Here is a 23,301-nt window from a genome sequence, read left to right on the forward strand (position 1 = left end):
CTGGGAGTGCAGTGGTGCCAGCCTCAGGGCTCACTGCAGCCCCGACCTCCTGGGCTCATTGCAGCACTGACCTCCTGGGCTCAGGTGATCCTCCCACCATAGCCTCCCAGCTCTCTGGAACTACAGGCACATGCCATCGTGTCCAGCTAATTGTTTTGTAGAGACGGGATTTCGCTATGTTGCACCTAACTCCCAGAGTCAATCAATCCACTTGCCCGGCCTCCCAAAGTACTGGGATTACAGGCATGAGCCGCCGCTCCGGGCCTATAAAAACTTTGTTTTTCCGTTTTGTTTTGTTTTGTTTTTTCATTTTGTTTTGTTTTGTTTTTTCGTTTTGTTTTTTTTTTTTTTTTTTTGGAGACTGAGTCTCGCTCTGTCGCCCAGGCTGGAGTGCAGCGGCGGTCTCAGCTCACTACAACCTCCGCCTCCCGGGTTCAAGTGATTCTCCTGCCTCGCCCTCCCGAGTAGCTGGGACTACAGGCACCCACCACCACGCCCAGCTAATTTTTTTTATTTTTAGTAGAAACGGGGTTTCACCGTGTTAGCCAGGATGGTCTCCATCTCCTGACCTCATGATCCGCCCCACCTCGGCCTCCCAGAGTGCTGGGATTACAGGCGTGAGCCACCGCGCCCGGACAACTTTTTGTTAAAAATTCTTATCAGTCAATTAATAGCATGTGTGTGTTCTTTCATATGCTAGTTGTAGCCACAATTAATTCAAAATCACGTATTTTTATTTTTTGTACCACTGCACAAAAATGTCATGCATTTTCTCAGCTGTGGAGTGTTTGTTTTTCTTCCTTTTCCTTAAGTTGCATGTGATGCCCATAACACAGACTCTTCTGCTGCCTCCTGCTCCCTGCCTGCCCCTCCCGCCTCCTCTGTAGTTTTCTGCCCTCTCAGTAACTGCACAGAATGAGTCACCTCTTGGGCAGAGCCCCAGTGGTTTCAACACAAAGACCTTTTTAGAAGCTGCTGCTGTAGGAAGAAGCGTCGAGGGGCCCAGTATCCGGGTGGCAGAGTGGGTAGAGTTATTATAGGGAACACAGCTGTGGCCACTACCCATTAATCTTCCAGATCCCAAAAGATGAAATCCACCGCCCAGTTTATATTCCCATCTTCTGAGAAACTCTTTTGTCTTCAGAACCCAGCTGAGGCTGGGTGCAGTTGCTCAGGCCTATAATCCCAGCACTTTGTGAGGCTGAGGTGGGAGGATCGCTTGAGCCCAGGAGTTTGAGACCAACCTGGGAACCATAGCAAGACCCCATCTAAAAAAAAAAAAAATTTTTTTTTTTTTTTTGAGATGGAGTCTTGCTCTGTCGCCCATGCTGGAGTGCAGTGGCACTATCTTGGCTCACTGCAAGCTCCGCCTCCTGGGTTCACGCCATTCTGCCTCAGCCTCCCAAGTAGCTGGGACTACAGGCGCCTGCCACCACGCCTGGCTAATTTTTTGTATTTTTAGTAGAGACGGGGTTTCACCGTGTTAGCCAGGATGGACTCGATCTCCTGACCTCGTGATCCGCCTGCCTCGGCCTCCCAAAGTGCTGAGATTACAGGCGTGAGCCACCATGCCTGGCCAATTTTTTTTTTTTTTTTTTTGAGATGGAGTCTTGCTCTGTCTGCCAGGCTGGAGTACAGTGGGGTGATCTGGGCTCACTGCAGTCTCCACCTCCCAGGTTCAAGCGATTCTCCTGCCTCAGCCTCCCAAGTAGCTGAGATTATAGGTGTGTGCCACCACACCTGGCTAATTTTTGTATTTTTTAGTAGAAACAGGGTTTCACCATGTTTGGTAAGGCTGGTCTCGAACTCCTGACCTCACATGATCCATCTGCTTCGGCCTCCCAAAGTTCTGGGATGAGGCAGGAGAATCGCTTGAACCTGGGAGGCGGAGGTTGCAGTGTATTTTTTAGTAGAAACAGGGTTTTACCATGTTGGTCAGGCTGGTCTCAAACACTCACTCAGGCTGGTGGCTCACAGCCCGGCCTCTACAAAAAATTTTTAAAAATTAGCCAGGCATGGTGACACATGCCTGTGGTCCCAGCTACTCAGGAGGTGGAGGCAGGAGGATCATGTGAGCCCAGGTGCTCAAGGCTGCCGTGAGTTGTGATCGCACCACTGCAGTCCAGCCTCAGAGACAGAGCGAGACTCTGTCTTAAAAAAAAAAAAAAAAAAAAAAAAGCGCAGTTAATATTTATACTTCTTCCAATGAAATTTCTTGATAATATTCCCCAGTTTTCTACTCTGTAAAAACGAGGTGTTAACAGCTCCCTCTCTGGGCTGCTGTAGGAACTACACTTATGGCATCGATGCCTGGCCACACCTGGGGCCTCACTGGCCTCTCTGCTCCTCAGACCTTTTATGAGCTGCTTTTATTTTGCAAAATGTTTTCTTTTCACTTGGTTTGATAATAATTTTGTCGTGAAACTTACCACATAAGTTTAAGATTCCAAACCTAGACCAATCCCCCTGCCTTTTTTATTTAAGGACTAGGAACAAGACTGTGTTGCTGGTTATCCCAGTAACGATGGTGTCCTGAGCTGAGCTGCAACTGAGATGCAGAAAAGTAGGCTCAACCTTGTTCTTAGGCGTGGAGTTGAGAGGAGTCAGATGACTCCACTGCAAACAGGACTGGCTGCATGCTCATGGATCCCAGTGTAAAAATGGAAACACAGGGCTCTATGTTCAAAAATTAGCAACATTTCAAGATGGCAGCAGCCAAGCCAAGCATGGGGCCTTCTGAGTGCAGGGCCCCTCATTGCTGCCCGAGTCTCATGCAGCCACTAAGGCAGCCATAATTGGAAACAACAGGCTCACTTCACAGCAAATCCTCCCGGGAGAGGAGGGTGCAATCATGCAGTCCTGGAGGGCTCTCCCGCCCTGCCCTCAGGGCTCCTCACTGTGCCTGAGGAGGGTGGTGGCCACAGCCACGCGGCGGGAAGCCCCCATTCCGGCCTGGCCACGGGCCAGCTTGTGGCCTTGGGGACATCTTTGGCCCCTGGGCCCTCAAAGCCTGCGGCCCTTCAAGTGAAAGGTGGCTGCTCCACACTCACTCATGATGACTGCTCTTTCCCTCCCTTCCATGCACAGAAATTCATTGAGTTTGAAGATGCTCTGGAACAAGAGAAGAAAGAGCTGCAAATCCAGGTGGAACACTACGAGTTCCAGACGCGCCAGCTGGAGCTGAAGGCCAAGAACTATGCTGATCAGAGTAAGTGGCTGGCGAGAGCCTGGAGGCGCACTTGATGGGCGCTGCCCTGGGACGGCTCTGGTTGGGGTGGACATGGAGCGCCTTCCACACAAGGGGACGAGAGGAAGCCCAGTGGGAGCCTCAGCCATGTATTCCAACTCTGCACTGCTGCCTGTTTCTGTAATGGGCCCCAAATTGTATGTGGAAATAAGTAAATCAGGCCACTGTGGCCCCACAGCACTTTTGCTTCAGAGTGAATTTTGACCCCCAGATCACAAGTCTGTGGTCCTGAAGGTCCTTCCTGAACCTTTTGAAAAGAGCTCCTGCAGCCCCTGGGGTCCCCACCTCTTCACACTGCTGAGGAGTGATGGCTCCTTCTCAGGCAGGAGGGTGGGCTGCTGGTATAGCCCCACTGAAGTGACAGCACCTAGGTGGGGGGCACAGCTGATCAGGGTGTCTGTCCCCTGCAAGGCCAAGTGGCAAAAGGGGTTTATTATTATTATTATTATTATTATTATTATTATTATTATAAGAACAATTGGTTTACTTACCTTTAAAAGTCTTTGCTTAAACTCTACTGTCAATGTTATAGGCCAGGCATGATGGCATGCGCCTGTGGTCTCAGCTGGGCTGAGGTTGAGACTGCGGTGTGGGCACAGAGAGACCTCTTCTCTTAAAAAAAAAAAAAAAAGGCCGGGCGTGGTGGCTCACACCTGTAATCCCAGCACTTTGGGAGGCCAAGGCGGGCGGATCACCTGAGCTTAGGAGTTTAAAACTAGCCTGGCCAACATGGCGAAACCCCGTCTCTACTAAAAATACAAAAATTAGCCGGGCGTGGTGGCAGCGCCTGTAGTCCCAGCTACTCGGGGGACTGAGGCAGGAAGATCGCTTGAACCCAGGAGGCGGAGGTTGCAGTGAGCCAAGGTCGTGCCACTGCACTCTAGCCCGGGCGACAGAGTGAGACTCCGTCTCAAAAAAAAAAAAGAAAAATTTTAAAAAAGAAGAAGTGATGATTTCCTGTGTAATTTTCCTTTTCTGTAATTAGATGTTTTGTTTGGAGACAGAGTTTCGCTGTTTTTGCCCAGGCTGGAGTGCAATGGTGCGATCTCAGCTCACTGCAACCTCTGCCTCCCGGGTTCAAGTGATTCTCCTGCCTCAGCCTCCCAAGTAGCTGGGACTACAGGTGCACACCACCACACCTGGCTAATTTTTTGTATTTTTAGTAGAGATGGGGTTTCACTGTGTTAGCCAGGATGGTCTCGATCTTCTGACCTCGTGATCCTCCCAAAGTGCTGGGATTACAGGCGTGAGCCACCGCGCCTGGCCCCAGATGTTTTAATGATTGAAACCAATCTGGCTGCGGTTTCCCTAGCTACCTCAACGGCAGATTCCTTCATCTCTGAAAAGTTAAGATCAAATTGGGGAAAGAAACTGTTTTGATATGTTAGACTTACTCCTATTCCCAGCCAAGGCCTAAAGGCTGCTGTGCTGACAATGATCTGCTGACGAGTCTGGGGGCCAGAGGGTGACCACGGTGGCAGCTTCCACACACATGGAAACACGCTGGCATTCACAACGCAAAGCAAACCTAAGGCCCGTGCTGAGCATACCTAGGTAATGCCTTTCCATAATGACAGAGTCTCTCCTGGTCCCTCGGCTTTCAGTACGTTTCATGTGTGAAACATTCTCAGCTCTCTTCTTAGAAGGAGAAAAACATAAGCTCAAATTACAGGCAAGGCTGGGAACAGTGGCTCACACCTATAACTTCCACACTTTGGGAGGCCGAGGTGGGAGGATCCTTTGAGCTCAAGAGTTCAAGACCAGCCTGGGCAACCTGGTGAAACGCCATCTCTACAAAAAATACAAAAATTAGCCAGGCATGGTGGCTCACAGACTTGTGGGCCCAGGTACTCGGGAGGCTGAGGTAGAGGATTGCTCAAACCCAGGAGGCAGAGGCTGCAGTAAGCCTTGATCATGCCACTGCACCCCAGCCTGGGTGACAGAGTGAGACCCTGTCTCAAAAAAAATAAAATCAAATTACAGGCTGAGGCTGTTCACTGGGCCAGCACTAGGAGTTGGAGCCAGATGAGTGCAGAGAGTAGGCCCCAGGCTCCCTCCAGGTGGTGGCTGTACTCTGCCCCAGCGGGAGCTCACAGAGAGGCTGTGAGGCTCTGACCTCACACAGACAGGTAGCCTCCCCTGGGGCCACAGCCGTTGCCGGGGTCAGCACAAGCCTGGGATGGCTGGTTGGCTCCCTCCTCCAGCAGCCAGTTACATGTGTGTAGCGTGCAGTATCTATAACTCGTGTGCTGTGTGCAGTGTCTGTGTGTTGTGTGCTGTGTGCAGCATCTGTGTGTCATGTGCTGTGTGCGGCATCTGTGTGAGTTGTGTGCTGTGTGCTATTTATGAGTGTTGTGTGCCGTGTGTGGCGTCTGAGTTGTGTGCTGTGTGGAGCGTCTGTGTGAGTGTCATGTGCTATGTGCGGCGTCTGAGTTGTGTGCTGTGTGGAGTGTCTGTGAGTGTCGTGTGGTGTGTGGAGCGTCTGTGTCGTGTGCTATGTGTGGCATCTGAGTTGTGTGCTGTGTGCGGCGTCTGAGTGACGTGTGCTGTGTGCGGGTCTGTGTGACTCGTGTGCTGTGTGCAGCGTCTGTGAGTCGTGTGCTGCGTGCAGCGTCTGTGTGAGTGTTGTGTGCTGTGTGCGGCGTCTGTGTGAGTTGTGTGCTTTGTGCAGTGTCTGCGAGCCGTGTGTTATTTACCATGTGTGTTAGTCACATTTGCTGCATGCAGCATCTGTGAGTCACGTGTCAGGTATCATGTCTGTAAGTCTTGTGTTGTGCACGGTGTCTGTACGTCATGTGTCAGGTGCGACGTCTGTAAGTTATGCATGTTGGGTGCTATGTCTAAGTCATGTGTGTGAGGTGCTGTGTCTAAGTCGTGCGTGTGAGGGGCTGTGTCTGAGTCCTGCGTGTCAGGTGTGATGTCTGTAAGCACCTCAGGCTCCTTAGGGAAGACCAGACTGACTGATGGTGCTGACGCCTATGCTGCTCTTCGGGGTGAGATCCCCGCGCCAGCAGTGCAGCCTCCCTGGGTGCCTGGTAGAGATGCGAGAGCCCAGCGTAGGCAGCCGCGGCCTCCAAGGATGTGCCGGGCCAGTTACCCCCCAGGTCACAGAGCAGGATGGCCAAAGTGAGATGTTGAGCCACATAATCTGTGAAGTCATTTCTAAACAGACACCAGAAAGCCAGGGAGGGCACCACACCGAGGACAGGGCACAAGCTGGTGGAGCATTTTGCCAGCTGAGTCCCGGCCACGCGCTCCCCGGGGCTGTCTCTCACCTCGCCGCGTCAGCCCTCCCCCTTGGTGGGCTGCAGGACAGAGCTGAGGTTTGAACACAGCTGTGGAGGCGGCCATCAGGCCAGGGGCACGCATGCACCACTGGCGGGACATAGAGTGGGGTCCCCTGGCTGCGGCTGCCCGTCGGCCTGTCGTGTTGCTTCTGAGTCTCTTGGGCAGATCACGTCTGGGGCCAGAGGGGCCCGTGTTGGTGTCGTGGGGGGCCTCCCGTTTAAGGGAGACGTGACTGTCAGCCCAGAAGGCACAGAGTCATGATTGGCCTCCCCAGCCCTCGGCGTGTGTGAGGGACCCCGCTGCTTGTTCTGCCAGACACGTCCCTTTGACGTGTCCAGGAGGTTACTCACTTTGAATCCCGCCTCCTCCCACAAGCTTCTTGTGCACCTGTTGCCTGTACCTGGCGTGCCTGGGTTTTGCCTGCATCTCAGAAGCTTGTGGCTGACTTTAGCACAGAGAGCGCCTATGGGTTTCCCCACCCCCATATTTAACTCCCAACAGAGCTGAGTGTTTTCCCATGGCACAGCACACAGCAGCCCCCCAGACGGCTTTAACAGAGCTGAGTGTTCTCCCATGACACAACGCACACAGCAGCCCCCCAGACGGCCTTGCACTTGACAGGCTGCTGCTGGTTGCCCCAGGCCCCAGAGTCAGCCTTGTCCTGGAACCCCCTCCCTCTACGGTTACAACCCAGAGTTCAGGGCCATGGAGAAGCGGTTTGTGCGGCTCAGACAGTGATTGTGTTTTCCAGTTTCCCGGTTGGAGGAGCGGGAGTCGGAGATGAAGAAGGAGTACAACGCCCTGCACCAGCGGCACACAGAGGTGGGCGCCCAGAGGCAAGCGCGGAGACGAGGGTTGGAGACAGGGCCGCGGCCTGACGCCTGCGACTCTTGCGGACCGTGGTTTTCTTCCCTAGCATGTCCCTTTTCTAGCATTTGCTGCCAGGCTTGAAGGCTGTCAGCCCCAGGCTGGTTAGATTCCCCTCCAGGACGCTGTCTTGATTTCTGCCTGCATAGGGCAGCCGGAAAAGCCTCACAGGTTAGAGAGGGGACGGAGAGAGCCCCCCACGGCAACGCTAACGCAGGCATTTCCCTCCTCGCAGATGATACAGACCTACGTGGAGCACATTGAGAGGTCCAAGATGCAGCAGGTCGGAGGAAACAGCCAGACTGAGAGCAGCCTGCCGGGGCGGAGGTATGCGGGGCGCGGGGGGTGGAGGTACGCAGGTGGGGGGTGGAGGTAACGCAGGAGGTACACGGGGCGCGGGGGGTGGAAGTACGCAGGACGCGGCGCGGGCCAGGGTCGTAGTGCTTGTTATGGCCCGCGCTCTGGGCTCAGGACGACAGGGAGCGCTCTGGAGACCAAGGAGGAGGGAGCTGGTTGGAGCGTGGCTGAGCAGGGATGTGGGGGGGCGGCCCTGGGCGACGGGCATGTGTTGAGCCCCTGTGTCCCTTCTGCTTGGTCCACAGTTCAGTCAGGGAGGCCCCGGGCAGCTTGCACACATTTAACCCTTACTATCCACAGATTCTGTGTTTGCAAATGTATCTACTCGCTAAAATATATCTGTGACCTCAGCCGGGCACAGTGACTTATTCCTGTAATCCTAGAACTTTGGGAGGCCAAGGCAAGAGGATTACTTGAGCCCAGGAGTTCAAGCTCAGCTTGGGCAACCAGCAAGATCTTGTATCTACAAAAAAAAAAAAAAAAAAAAAAAAATTGTTTAAAAATTAGCTAAGCATGGGGTGGCACTTCTAGGACATACTGCTTCAAATAACTGCCTGTAGTCTCAGCTACTCAGGAGGCTGAGAGAGGAGGATAGCTTGAGCCCAGGGGCTGGAGGCTGCAGTGATCTACAGTCGCACCCCTGCACTCCCACCTGGGCAGCAGAATGAGCCCCGTCTCTAAAAAAATAAAAAAAGAAAATCATCTGCTCATGTGAGGTCAAAGAATAAACAACAAAAAAGAGGCTAGTACGGTGGCTCACGCCTGTAATCCCAGCACTTTGGGAGGCCGAGGTGGGTGGATCAGTTGAGGTCAGGAGCTCGAGACTAGCCTGGCCAATGTGGTGAAACCCCGTCTCTATTAAAAATACAAAAATTAGGCTGGGCTCAGTGGCTCACGCCTGTCATTCCAGCACTTTGGGAGGCCGAGGTGGGAAGATCACGAGATCAGGAGATCAAGACCATCCTGGCTAACATGGTGAAACCCCGTCTCTACTAAACACTCCTGTAATCCCAGCACTTTGGAAGGCTGAGGCCGGCAGATCACTTGAGGTCAGGAGTTTGAGACCAGCCTGGCCAACATGGTGAAACCCCGTCTCTACTAAAAATACAAAAATTAGCTGGGTGTGGTGGCACATGCCTGTAGTCCCAGCTACTAGAGAGGCTGAGGCAGGAGAATTGCTTGAACGTGGGAGGCGGAGACTACAGTGAGCCAAGATCACGCCACAGCACTCCAGCCTGGGCGACAGAGTGAGAGTCCATCTCAAAAATAAATACATAAATAAATAATAAATAATAAAAATAACAAAATTAGCCAGTGTGATGGTACATGCCTGTGGTCCCAGCTACTCTAGAGGCTGAGGCAGGAGAATCGCCTGAACCCCGGGGGCGGAGGTAGCAGCGAGCCGAGATCGCGCACTGCACTCTAGCCTGGGTGGTGGAGTGAGAGCCTGTCTCAAAAAAGAAAGAAAGGGAATCAGTACTCAGAGCACTTCACAGTCCTTTGCAGACAAGCACACGGTAGGGAGAAACGGGAGTCCCTGTGCTGGCTCCCCACAGAGGTGGGACAAGGCGATGCTCTGCCCTTCTGTTCACCTCCTAACCAGATGCCTGGAGAGGAGACAGGAGGGCCAGGCAGTGTCACGTGTCACGCATGAGGCCACTTCTAGGGTCAGTTCCAGGGGCTCGAAGCCCAGCTGTGGCACCTGTTAGTGAGGTGGCTAGTCACCCTGTATTTCCAACCTCCTTTAAAATAAAGGAAATAGAACTGACCGGGATGCATTGCTTTGAGGATTTCCTGTTAGTGGGGTAGCCAGCCACCCTATATTTCCAACCTCCTTTTCGTTTTTGTAAAATAAAGGAAATAGAACTGACCGGGATGCATTGCTTTGAGGATTTGAGATCACAATCTTATACGCGTACCTGCATGTGTACATATTTCCCCTAGGGGCAATGGTTTAGTGTTTGAGGGACTTTCTAGAACATACTGCCTCAAATAACTGTGTGGATGAGCCCAGGAGCCTTGGCCAGCCCTTGACTGAGTCTTATTCCTTCCACAGGGTGGGGGTACCAGTGGGTTTCCAGGGCTCGGTGCTGGTTTTCCTCGGAGAGTGAGGGGAGCCTGCCCAGATTGGGTTCCTCTCCGTTTTCTGTGCCCTTTGAGTCAGGAGAAAGCCGGGCTGCAGGCCCCAGGGAGCAGAGCATCAAAGATCTTGCCAGGGTATTGCCAGCTCCAGGGGATCGGCCATGGGAGACCAGAGACGTGACCTGGGCTGGGGAGGTTGGTGCTCTCGTTCTGAGTCTCCAGCAGCGGGGAGGAAGGGCCTGAAGTCAGAAGCTCCCGTCCCACAGAGCTGGGGCAGCTGGAAGGAGGGAAGCCTGTTTCTGCCCCTAAGCCTCCCACAGCCAGGGCTGCGATGGCAAAAGCGTCCCTCACACCCCATCAAGGCCTGGCCAGCTGCGAAAGCTGCTTCGTGCCTGCCTGTTCTGGGGGTTACACCTGCAAACGAGAAGGGTCAGAACGTCCAGCTCTGGGCTTCATGGGTCACGTTCTGGATGATACAGAAGAAGCTGTCAGACTCTGCTTCCGAGTCTCTGGACGTGAGAGCAAACGCACGGTGTGCATGAAGGCCCAGCTGGCCAGGGGGTGCCGTGGAGCCTGCAGCAGCAGGTCCTCAGGCAGTCTTGCTGCTCTCAGCTGGAGCAGGGACCTGCAGCTGTCCTGTGATAAGCACTTGCCCTGAGAACGGGCGGCGCCAGCCATCCGCCCACCCGGAGCACCATGAGAACTACGCCGGGGCGTGTGGATGCCAGCTTGCCCCGAGAACGGGTGGCGCCAGCCATCCGCCCACCTGGAGCACCATGAGAACTACGCCAGGGCGTGTGGATGCCAGCTTGGCAAGCTGTGAAAGCCTTGCAGGTGTTTCCATCGGATCCCAAAGTGGGAGATTCTCATGCGCAGCTCCCGCCTCATGGCACGCACGCTGGGACATCCTCACCTCTGGCTCTCGGCAGTCGGAAGATTATTCCAAGCTAACTGGAATTAAAATCAAACCTGGACCCGGGATCTTTGTGTTGTTTTTCGCGGGGGCTGGGGGCAGAGGCAGGCAGTTTGGCCATCCCCTGGGAGCTGCAGCATTCCAGAACCTTCAGCTGCCTCCCTGCCAGTGCAGCCTCAGAGAGGAGCGCCTCAGAGTCTGTGTCGAAGGGCGCCTGGGCAGCAGGAGCCCAGCAACAGTGTGCCCAGCTCATCCCGAATCCCAGAGGTGTGACATGTGAACTCAGGACGCCGGCCGAGAGCCTAGGTTCCGAGTCGCAGTGATCCCTACCCCAGGCCCACACACAACACCCGAGAGGTCCTGAGAGCCCCAGGGCCACGTGAGCTCAGCCAAGAGCAGAGGCTGCCCCAGCTCCAGAGCCGCCTGACGCTGCCGTCGTCATGGGCCAGGCCAGGCCTACCTGGAAGAGGCGCATGGCTGCGGGGCAAGGAGTACTTCCTCCTGCGTGTTTCTTTCATGGTGTGAGGCAGAAGGTGGCCCAGGAACCTGCTGTCGAGGTGTCCCCGCGGGACCCAGGGACCTGAGCTGAGTCTGGGCTGGGCACTACGCCCGTCCCTTGGCTCGTCCTGGCGCTGAGAGTTCAGTGGGAAGCCCCATGGTGGTGCACCTCGTCCTTGTCAAGGCACCACTGCTGGGGTCCCCTCTGCAGCTCTGCCACGGCTCCTGAAGGCTATGTCAGGGCTGCTGCACTCCCCTCAGGGAACCAGACGGTGCCCTCTGGAAGAAGCCCCTCGATCATTTTGTAAGGGATGGATCTGGGGTGCTCTCTTGTCAGCGCTGCCACAACCAGGTCCTTCTGCCTGACCTGGCCCCAGCCATTCACTTCCTCTGGGCACACAGGACCTTTGGCACCGGCCGTGGGAGCAACGCCAGCAGCAGTGGCTGTGTGGTAGGGGCCTTCCCCAGCCACGGACCCCAGGAGGCCTCCATTTGTGAAACAAGACCCCTGCACCTCTGTAGGAGGGGGAGGGGGTCTCTTATCCAGATTTACGCCAAAGCCTTGGTTGCCATGACTGGATCCAGCCAGAAGGCACCCTGCAGTGGGGTCTGAGCAGCTGCATCACTCTGGCCCCTGGGCCTCCTTGCCAGATCTCCACAGCATGTGAGAAGATGTTGGCCCTGCGGGAAGAAGGCACTGGAGTTGGCGGCCCAGTCTCCCTGAGCATGCTGTGGCCCTGAGAGGAGCGTGCTCCATGGGGTCGACAGGAGGAGCAGGGCTGTGGCTGGGCTACCCCTGCCTCCCTCCCTGGCCTGCGGTGGTGCTGAGCTGCATCACCAGCGCACGGAATTGGTCACGCCTGCTGTTGCAGTGGTGGCATGAAGAGCCACCTCCGGGCTCATGTGTCCCCTGCCTCCCCAGGCCAAGACCCTGGCCGGGAAGGAGACGGTGGGCCTCACGTGCTGTCTGCCACCTGCCTGCAGACGTGGACGCCAGCCACAGCCTTGTGCCTCTGAAGGCATGAGCCGGCTAAAGGAGGAAGGCATGGCCCCCTCCCCTGTCCCAAGTGCTTGCCTTTGTGGGGTCAGGGGTGGTGGGACAGGCCTTGGTGATGTATGCTGCTGCTGGGCAGTTGAGCTGGAAGGAGGCCGTCCCTGCTGGACACCTGCTCTCTCTTCTCTGGTGTGGATTCTGTCCTGCCACAACCTTTGGTCCCTTGGGGGACACATATTTGAGTCAGTCCCATCTGCTCAGCCAAAACCCCTTGACTCACCATGAAGGCGCCGTCCATCCTCAGCGCTGGGCGCCCTCCCTCCTGACCCAGACGGATATTTTCCTTCACGCCTGGCGTGGCTTAGTGAGTGTGTGTCTGGAATGCAGTCGGTGTGAGTGCAAACGCCAGGCAGTGTTCTCGGGCCACTGCTGCGGAGTGTGTGTGTGTCTGTGTGGCCGCGTGTGTGCCGTCACCACGTGCCACGTGTACACACATGGCAGGCGCTGTCTTGAGACATTCGCACAGTGCACGGCACTGGGGACACGTGGCACTGGCTGAACTGCCACACAGCCCCGTTCCAGGGCCTCTTGTCAAAGCCAAGAGGGCTCGTATGTCGCGTGTCTGTCCCTCATGGGTGCCTGTGTGTGGCTTCTGTCTTTCTCATCGGGGTATGGCCGCCCCGCGTGTCTCACATCACCACATGCTGACCGTCCGTGTGAGCCTCCATGTGACCATCCGTGTGAGCGTCCGTGTGAGCATGTGACCATCTCTGTGAGTGTGTGACAGTCCATGTGACCGTCCATGTGTCCGTGTGTGTCCTTGTGAGTGTCCGTGTGAGTGAGCGTCCATGTGAGCATGTGAGCGTCCGTGTGAGCATCCGTGTGACCGTCTGTGTGAGCATCCGTGTGACCGTCCGTGTGACCGTCCGTGTGAGCGTGTGACCATCCGTGTGAGCATCCGTGTGACCATCCGTGTGACCGTCCATGTGAGAGTGTGACCGTCTGTGTGACCGTCCGTGTGAGTGTGTGACTGTCCGTGTGAGCATGCATGTGACCGTCTGTGTGAGCGTCCGTGTGAGCATCCGTGTGAGCGTCCGTGTGAGCGTGTGACCGTCCGTGTGAGCATCTGTGTGACCGTCCGTGTGACCGTCTGTGTTAGCGTCCGTGTGAGCGTGTGACCATCCATGTGAGCATCCGTGTGACCGTCTGTGTGAGCATCCATGTGACCATCCGAGTGAGCGTCCGTGTGACCGTCCGTGTGACCGTGTGACCATCCGTGTGAGCATCCGTGTGACCGTCCATGTGAGCGTCCGTGTGACCGTCCCTGTGACCGTCCATGTGAGCATCCGTGTGAGCATCCGTGTGACCGTCCATGTGAGCGTCCGTGTGAGTGTGTGACCGTCTGTGAGCATCCGTGTGACCATTCGTGTGAGAGTGTGACCATCCATGTGAGCATCCGTGTGACCGTCCGAGTGACCGTCCGTGTGAGCATCCGTATGACCGTGTGAGCATCCGTGTGACTGTCCATGTGAGCATCCATGTGACCGTCCGTGTGACCGTCCATGTGAGCATCCGTGTGAGCGTCCGTGTGAGCGTCTGTGTGACCATCCATGTGAGCGTCCGTGTGAGTGTGTGACCGTCTGTGTGAGCATCCGTGTGACCATCCATGTGAGGGTATGACCATCCATGTGAGCATCCGTGTGACCATCCGTGTGACCGTCCGTGTGAGCATCCTTGTGAGCATCCGTGTGAGCATCCGTGTGACCGTCCGAGCATCCATGTGAGCGTCTGTGTGACCGTCCGTGTGAGCATCCGTGTGACCGTCTGTGTGAGCATCCGTGTGACCATCCCTTGTGAGCATCCGTGTGACCGTCTGCGTGAGCAACCATGTGACCATCCATGTGAGCGTCCGTGTGACCGTCCGTGTGAGAGTGTGACCATCCACGTGAGCATCCGTGTGAGCATCCGTGTGACTGTCTGAGCATCCGTGTGAGCATCCGTGTGACCGTCCATGTGAGCATCCGTGTGACCGTCCATGTGAGCATCCGTGTGAGCATCCGTGTGACCGTATGAGCATCCATGTGACCGTCTGTGTGAGCATCCATGTAACCATCCCTTGTGAGCATCTGTGTGACCGTCCCTGTGACCGTCCGTGTGAGCGTCCATGTGACCGTCCGTGTGAGCGTCCACGTGACCGTCCGTGTGAGCTCCCGTGTAACCGTCCATGTGAGAGTGTGACGTCCATGTGAGCATCTGTGTGACCGTCCGTGTGAGCATCTGTGTGACCGTCCGTGTGAGCATCCGTGTGACCGTCCGTATGACTGTCCGTGTGAGCATCTGTGTGATCGTCCGTGTGACCGTCCATGTGAGCATGTGACCGTCCGTGTGAGCATCTGTGTGACCGTCCCTGTGACCATCCGTGTGAGCATCCGTGTGACCATCCGAGCGTCCATGTGAGCGTCCGTGTGACTGTCCATGTGACCGTCTGAGAGTGTGACGTCATGTGAGCATCCGTGTGAGCATCTTTGTGAGCATCCATGTGACCATCCGTGTGACCGTCTGTGTGAGCATCCATGTGATCGTCCATGTGAGCGTGTGACCGTCCATGTGATCATCCGTGTTACCATCCCTGTGAGTGTGAGCGTCCGTGTGAGCATCCATGTGACTGTCCATGTGAGAGTGTGACCGTCCATGTCAGCATCCATGTGACCATCCATGTGAGCCTCCATGACTGTCTGTGTGAGCATCCGTGTGACCGTCCATGTGAGCGTCCGTGTGACCATCCATGTGAGAGTGTGACGTCCATGTGAGCATCTGTGTGAGCATCCATGTGACCGTCCGTGTGAGCATCCGTGTGATCGTCCGTGTGAGCATCCGTGTGACCATCTGTGTGAGCATCCGTGTGACCGTCCGTGTGAGCATCTGTGTTACCGTCCGTGTGAGCGTCCGTGTGACCGTGTGAGTGTCCGTGTGACCATCCATGTGAGCATGTGACCGTCCATGTGAGCATCTGTGTGACTGTCCATGTGAGAGTGACCGTCCATGTGAGCATCCGTGTAACCGTCCATGTGAGCATCCATGTGACCATCCGTGTGAGCATCCGTGACTGTCCATGTGAGCGTCCGTGTGACCATCCGTGTGAGCATCCGTGTGACCGTCCGTGTGAGCATCTGTGTGACCGTCCGTGTGAGCATCTGTGTGACCATTCATGTGAGCATGTGACCATCCGTGTGAGCGTCCGCATAACCGTGTGAGCGTGTGACCATCCGTGTGACCGTGTGAGCGTCCTTGTGAGCATCCGTTTGAGCGTGTGACCGTCCGTGTGACCGTCCGTGTGAGCGTGTGATCGTCCATGTGAGCGTGTGTGCACGCTGCTGCCCACGCCCTCTAACACCTGTCTCCTTATCATCACATGCTGACCGTCCGTGTGAGCATCTGTGTGACAGTCCGTGTGAGCGTGTGGCCTTCCATGTGAGCGTGTGCACACGCTGTGGCCCACGCCCTCTAACGCCTGTGTCCTTGTCTCGCCCTCTGTGCCATCACCACATGCTGACCATCCGTGTGGCGTGTGCGCACGCTGCTGCCCACGCTCTCTAACGCCTGTCTCCTTGTCTCACCCTCTGTGCTGTTGCTGCCGTGTGCTGCCGTGTCTGTCGCTGCCCTGCAGTCCTCGTCAGTCGTGGAGGAAAAGGTAAAACCCATGAGGTGTGTCCACTGTGGTGCTGGGGGCCGACCAGCAGGCACATTAGGGCATCAGTTACCAGCCCAAGACGGCTGCTTGGTCTGCTGTGAGGTGTTTCCTGTGGCAGATGTGAGAGGTAGGAAGGGCCGTCTGGCCACGTTCATGAGACTGACACTGAGAAGGTGGCAACCGCCGGGTCCCCTGCACAGTCACGAAGCTGGGCAGCGCCGTCCAGGTCGCCCACACTCTGCCCTCGCTCCACAAGCACCGCCTTGGTCACAGACGAAGGCACGGCGCTGACTCCTGCTAAGGAGGGATGTGCCTCAGGTGGGGCTGGTGCTGACTCTGGGGGCGACGGGCCAAGGAAGGGCCCCTCTCTGCATCAGTCGGACCTGGACTCGTAGCCCAGCTCCCTCACTCACCAGCCTGTGTCAGAGCCGGTGACACACCCATGACCCCCAAGGGCAGCGTGACCCCCGAGGGTGGTGTGACCCCTGGGAGTGGTGGTCTCTGAACTAGGGAGCATCTGCATCCCCTGAGAGAGCTGCGAGGACAAATTGGGAGGACGGGGTCAGTCGGCAAACGCTCACGAGCCTGAGGCCAGGGTCTGGGGGCCGGTGGGGAGGAGCAAAGGAAAGAGTGAAGGCAGCTCTTGATCCTGGGTGATTTCCGTCGGAGGTGGTAGCCTGGCTGAGCCGCGCCCCAGCATGGAGCTGTGTGGGTGGGAGAGCCGTACGTGCATTCCCTTGGCCTCCTGGGATACCAGAGGCCCCTCTGTCCCTGCTGTCCCCTGTAGCATATGGTGACAGCCGGGACCGCATTGGCTTCGGTCTAGGGACTGAGACGTGTCTGATGGCGTCAGAACTGGGCCTCAGGAGAGGTGCTCCCTGCACCAGCGTTGGGAGCCCAGTGGAAGTGGGGCCAGGAGGCCCCTGGTGCAGATAGGGTGGTTGAGGCCCAGCCTCCCACTTGGATCATGCTCCCTGGGCCTGGTGGCTGGCTGCCTTCACGGTGGCCAGGGAACCTCATGGCTGTTGTCAGAACAGCTTGAGTGCCATGAACCAGCAGCCAAGCTGGCACAGCCCAGTCCTAGCCGGCTCTGGTTCCCTCGTGCTACAGGATACGGTGTTGTCCTGAATGTAACAGAGCAAGCGGCCAGTCCCCAGAGCTGTATGCACCCCACAAAGACCCCTTCCCAGGGTCATTCTTCATAGCTCTCCACCCAGGTAGCGGAGCTCCTGGTCAGCGGCGGCTGCTGCTCTCCCCCGTCGCCGTCTGCATCCTCCAAGAATGGCCAGAGCGGGTTCCTTGGACCCCTGAGGAAGCTCCCTTCCCTCCTACAGTCTCAGGGCTGAGATGTAAGCGGCAGAGGCTGTGGTGCAAGCAGTCTCTTAATTCTTGTCCTGAATAGCCCTGAGCATTGTGGGCTCCAGCATCTGACCGCATGGCCTGCCCCCGAGACCTAAGGAGGTGAGGAGCCAGCCTGGCCTCTGGGACCTCTGGGCTGTTGACTGGAAACCTCCCGCGGAGGAGGATGTGAAGGGAGACCTTGGGCTCCGTCCCTGCTCTTGCTTACGGCCCACAGGAGGTCATCCCTAGGGACTGAGCCCACAGCAAGGGGCACTGAGCCCACAGCAGGGGGCACTGAGCACTGTCCTGACAGCTCCAGCTCTCAGGTGCTCCCACTCTCTTGCCAGGCTGTCAGAGGCCAGGCTGTCTCAGGGTCCGTCTTCAGGTTCAGGGCTCCCGGACAGCAGAGAGGATGCATGGGGAGGGAGAAGATGCCCCTTAGGCTCAGGCTCCGGCTCCAGCTCCAGCAGATGTGACAGGGTCACTTCTTACTCTGGATGTGTTGTGTTCAGATATTTTGCAGTGAGGCAGCCTCATGAACAGGAGCAATGAGGATGGGCAGGAGGGGCCAAGGAACAAGGCACAGGGGCAGGAAGGCTGGATTCCCTCTGCTGGCGCCAGGGCAACAGGCAGGGCTGGCAGTAACACCACAGGGAGGCAGGGCTGGACACACATAAGACCATGGGCCTAAAAGGCATTGCTCACAGTGGCCTTGCAGCGCTGACCGTGATGCTGAGTCCCGTGGCTGGCTCTGCTGTGGGGCATCTAAGCACACCCGGCTTGTGTCTGTTTAAAATTGAACTTAATAAAAATGAGAAACTGCAGCATCATGGGAGGGGAAGCGCCATGTAGGATCGTAACTGAATAGATGCTCGAGCTGGGCTGCGGGCTGGCGTGGAGCGGCCCCATCACTCGAGGTCTGCTTGCCCTGGGAGGGCTTGGGAAATCTTCACGGCCACCCTCTAACCATCGCTTCCTCTCCTCTCGCCCCTCATTTCAGCAGGAAGGAGCGCCCCACCTCCCTGAACGTGTTCCCCCTGGCTGACGGCACGGTACGTGCACAGATCGGGGGCAAGCTCGTGCCTGCGGGGGACCACTGGCACCTGAGTGACCTCGGCCAGCTGCAGTCCAGCTCCAGCTACCAGGTTTTGTAGCCGTGCTGTGGAGTGAGAGGCTCCTCCCTGTTGCTGGTGTTCCCCGTTCACTGGGGCGGGAACCTCGTCTGCAGGCAGCTCCTTCGCGGCTCTCTGGGCCACTCGCCCTCTCCCTTTGTGTGTGGCAGGATGGAGAAAGCCAGCCAGGGTATCAGGGGCTTGCGCTGCCCAGCAGGCCCTGTGTGGCTGTGGCTGCTCCACGCGGCCTCGCGTTGGCACCTGCTAGTACAGGCTAGACCTCCCTGCCCTTGGATAGACCGCTCTGTAGCCAGGGGTGTACAGTGCCTGTCAGGGTTGAGCTTAGTGATCCTCTCTCAAACCACACCCCCACATAAAGCCTCACACTCACCCGGGCTCCAGCCAGACACATCCTGCCCTTGAGAGCCGCGCCTCTGCTCTCAGAGGAACGTCAGTGTCTAGAGTGTGGGGTTTGCCCTCCGCTGGCAGAAAGGTGAGGAGAAAGCTCCTCTTCTCTGGGCCCCTCCCTGCCTGTCCCTGGTAATGCCTCCTGGGTCCTGAGTTTGAGAAAGCAGAGCCTCGCCCCAGCAGGTACTCACAGCCAGAGTGCGGGGGCCCTAGCAGGTACTCACAGCCAGAGCGCGGGGGCCCCAACAGGTTCTCACAGCCAGCCAGTGAGTGCACCTCAGAGCGCGGGGGCCCAGAGCCAGGCCACTCCTTTAGGGCCCCAGGTCGCTTGCTGCCGGTTTTGGCCTGTGAGCTCACTGGCCTCAGTGCCAGGTAAGGACAGCCACCTTCCTGGGAAGAGGAGGTGACCCTGGGTCTGGTGGATTTCCCACAGGGGCCGTCGGAGGATGTCCACAGAGGCAGAGCCCTTGGGGCCTGTGGGCTGGGTTGGGCTGGTGGATGTGGGGTCTGGGACTTCTCCAGGAGCTTACTTCCTGCTGCACACTTTGCCGACTGTCCTGCCACCTCTGAGTGTCCATCGGGCCTGTGGGGGCTGCTGCAGGCTCCTGCTCCGTCAGCCCACCTGCTGCTGCGCTGCTGTGGGAGCGAGCTCCCCCGTGGCATCTGGGACGCTCTCCTGTCCTCCCCGTGCTCAGGGCTGGAGAGAGGGCGGCGGGGCTGCAGGCTCCCCTGGCCTTCTGGGCCCAGCCCTGCCACTTGGGCCCACCTCCTCTCACTCTCTCTGGCTCACACTCCCCGGGCCTGGAGCTGGGACCTGCCCATAGGCATCTGAAGACATGTCAGCCTCAGCCAGGGGGAGCCCTTGCTTGACGCTCTCTGGCCTCCGGGCTGCCTCTCGCGCCCGCTCTGGGCCCGCTCTTCTTCTCATGATGTCTTTCCTTTCACCTCCTGCGTTGTCTGACATCGTCTCTCTTTTCATAAATTGTAGCGTTTTATGTTTTCGTTCATAGGTGTGTTTTATTTGATTTTTCTTTATTTTAAATTATTACATTTAAGTTCTTTTTATTTTATGCTCTAGGTTTTGAAGTTTTTCTAATTTCTTAATTTTTTTGTTGTTTTTTGTTTTGTTTTGTTTTTGTTTTTATGTACTGTATTTTCAGTGTTTTAACCAAACAGTTGTGGCTACTCATGGTGAGGAATGACCGCTAAGAGTTTGGGTTCTTTCAATGCATTTGGAGGTCACTGCTACACGTTGATGTTTAGGAGGTTGAGAGGTTTGCCTTTAGGTAAGTTGTGGCCAGGGGGAGTGTCCCATGGGTAAGTGGTGGCCCCATAGGGTGACAGAGAGCTAGGGGAGGCGCAGTCAGACTGCAGAATTCCCCACAGCCTCCAGGAGGGCCAGGAGTAGGCCGGGGACCCAGAAGCGTTTGTCTGATGTGCACAGCTACACCCTGCCTGGCCACATGGGGTTCCCTGTTTTCTCTCTGCCGGGTGGTGGCAGAGTCGGTGGGACACCAGGTGCCTGTGATGCATTGGGTAGACAGGTTCTTTGAGAGCGTCAGCGCAGACTCTTGCATGAGCGGTACTCGCTTCCTCCAGCGTGGGTAGTGACATGAAGAGCAAGAGTTTTCCTCTCAAACTGGGCATAGCTGCAGAGCCACAGCCCGTCTCAGACATTTCTACAAAGGCACTCCGGGAGGCGGGCTGCGCCCGTGTAGGGCTCTCCCTAGGCACCACTCACCTTTTGGGGCTGGACATGCGTGGCCCTGGGCCGCTGGGACGCGGTGGGTGTGGAGCAGCATCCCTGGCTTCCACCCACGAATGCCAGGAGCACTCCCTTCGTTTGTGACCACAAAAATGTCTCTGGACTTTGCAAGCATCCCCTCGGGGCAGTCAGCCCAACTGAGAATGGCTACTATAGAGGAAGGTGTGTCATTTTGAGATTCCTTCTAGAGAAACTTAGGAGCCTGGTAGATGAAGCAGAAATCTGTCCTCTGAGCGAGTGGCCGTGTCTGGTACTGAGAGGCCCTGTGCCCTGAGCCTGGCGGTGACCAGAGAGGCTGGGCAGAGGCAGAGGTCAGAACTGGCCATGACTTCTGGAAGTCCTGTCTGCCCTGGGCACTTAAAGGCCAGTATAAGTCAGCTATGGAGAGGGCTGGATACCCCCTCGACAGCTCCTCCCTGGGTGAGATCCTTAGCATTAGAGTCCCCCACGGTGCGCCCTCTGAGAGACCACGGGACCCCCCCAGTGGCTGCCTGGGACAGGCACAGGAGCTACCTGGGTGCCTCTGAGGCCTTGCCCTTTCCTACACCTCAAGGAGGGCCAGGGGCCACGGGCAGGCTCTGCTACAGGGGGTGATCAGGTCAGCTAAGAGGAGAACGTTTGGGGCTCTTTTTCTCGGGCTGGTTCAGTATCTTCGTTAGGAAAGACCATCGGAAAGAATGTTTGTTTCGCGTTCCATATTAGTCACATAGAATGTGCTCCTCCCTAGTGAGCTTCCTGAGGTAGACAGCTGGTTGCAGTTTCTCATAATCTGGGCTGCCCCCACCCTCCAGAATATCTTGGTGGCGTCCCATTCTGTGAGAAGGGGATTGTGGTTTCTTTGCTCTTGCACTGGTGTTCAGGGCTGAGCTCTGGTCCAGTCAAGCCGCAGGGTCAGCACCTTCTGGTCACTCCCTGGCCCTGACCTGAGCCCAGGGAGGAACGTGGGGCAGGCGCAGGTGGGCCCAGCCTCAAGCTCTTCAGCACAGTGATGGTGACGGGGCAGCGGTGGCGGAACAGCCAGCCCTTCTTGGGTCCCCAGTCAGAGCCCTCTGCCCTACCTGGGCTGGACTTGTTTCTGAACAGCCACAAGCTACAGGGGGCCGCCGCTGTGTCGCCGGCGAGGCGCTGGCCCATTACAAGCAATTGTCTGGGGAGGGCGCCAGTGGAGAGCCCCGTTCCAAGCCATTTCAGGAGGGTGGCACTGCTTCTGAGGAGCCAGAGTCAGCGGCCGGATGAGCAGAGCCACTCAGGAGTGGTGAGGCCCGGAAGGGTTAGCCCGGCGGGCGGCAGAGGAGCTCTGGCCCGCAAGGTGTTGAGCGAGGCAAAGTGCAAGGCATTGGTGTGCGGTTCCTCAGGCAGCCATGCCGGAGCCGCAGGCCAGGGACCTGCAGTGACTCGCTCTCCCTCCTCCCTGTGTTTGGCCTTAGTGTCCACAGGATGAAATGTCTGAGTCAGGCCAGTCCTCGGCGGCCGCAACACCCAGCACCACAGGCACCAAGTCCAACACGCCCACATCCTCCGTGCCCTCAGCCGCCGTCACTCCCCTCAACGAGAGCCTGCAGCCCCTGGGGGACTATGGCGTGGGCTCCAAGAACAGCAAGCGTGCCCGGGAGAAGCGCGACAGCCGCAACATGGAAGTCCAGGTCACCCAGGAGATGCGCAACGTCAGTATAGGTGGGTGCCCACCTCCGGGACTCTGGGCTCCCTCGGGCAGGAGGCAGGACTTGGTTTGGGTGGATGTGAAACTAATGTGCCAGGCGGGCAGTGCAGGCAGCAGAGACGTGTTCCTCACAGCTCGGAGGCTGGGGTCCAAGATCAAGGCGCTGGCAGGGTGGGTTCCTCCTGCGGCCACTCCTTGGCTTGTAGACACCACCTTCTCCCTGTGTCCTCAATGGTCATCCCCTGGGTGTGTCTGTGTCCTCACCTCCAACTCCTACGAGGACATAGCCCCATTGGATTAGAGCCACAACGTGACCTCATTTTACCATAATCACCTCTTGAAAGGCCCAGCCTCCAAATACAGTCATGCTAGGGGGTATCTATTAACATATGGATTTAGGGAGACATAACTAAGGCTGGGCCTGCATCCCCCCATGGCACACAGCCCCACTAACTAGTAACCTGTGTCGCCCCACAGCACACAGCCCCACTAACTAGTAGCCTACGTCACCCCACGGCACACAGCCCCACTAACCAGTAACCCGTGTCACCCAACAACACACAGCCCCACTAACCAGTAACCTGCGTCACCCCACGGCACACAGCCCCACTAACCAGTAACCTGCGTCACCCGACAAGACACAACCCCACTAACCAGTAACCTGCGTCACCCGACAACACACAGCCCCACTAACCAGTAACCTGCGTCGCCCCACAGCACACAGCCCCACTAACCAGTAACCTGCGTTGCCCCACGGCACACAGCCCCACTAACCGGTAACCTGCGTTGCCCCACAGCACGCAGGCCAGTGAGGGAAAGAGAAGAGGGGAATGAGGGCCGAGAGGAGGTCCAGCCACTGGCTTGCTTGGACGCGGGATCTCTGGGGACTGGGCTTACTGCTGACACTCCCATGCAGAGAGGCTGCTGCAACCCACCCCACTCCAGGCCCCGCCTCAGACACCCACTGTGCTGGGGTTCGACCTCTGCCCAGCCAGGCTGGGAAGAGCCGTTTTCTGATCATCCCCACCTAGCAGGTGGTCCAGCTCCAGCCCACCAGACTCAGGTTCTGGGGGCAGCC

At 57.0% G+C, this 23,301-nt stretch overlaps 1 protein-coding gene across 8 annotated transcripts in view; it reads left to right on the plus strand.

Moving 5' to 3' along the window:
- The window catches only part of MAPK8IP3 (mitogen-activated protein kinase 8 interacting protein 3), a 63,405-nt gene that overhangs the window by 15,740 nt on the left and 24,364 nt on the right, over positions 1–23,301 (plus strand). For 4 of the 8 annotated variants that reach the window (XM_063654862.1, XM_063654864.1, XM_063654863.1 and 1 more), the window contains exons 2-7: positions 3,088–3,208; positions 7,287–7,357; positions 7,638–7,729; positions 15,914–15,937; positions 18,279–18,423; positions 21,991–22,237. In XM_063654862.1, coding sequence (XP_063510932.1) covers positions 3,088–3,208; positions 7,287–7,357; positions 7,638–7,729; positions 15,914–15,937; positions 18,279–18,423; positions 21,991–22,237 — 700 coding nt within the window. The other 4 variants (XM_054454694.2, XM_054454695.2, XM_063654866.1 and 1 more) reach the window with 4 other exon arrangements.

Source organism: Pongo pygmaeus, chromosome 18 (assembly GCF_028885625.2).
Source record: "Pongo pygmaeus isolate AG05252 chromosome 18, NHGRI_mPonPyg2-v2.0_pri, whole genome shotgun sequence".
Taxonomy (NCBI): Eukaryota; Metazoa; Chordata; class Mammalia; order Primates; family Hominidae; genus Pongo; species Pongo pygmaeus.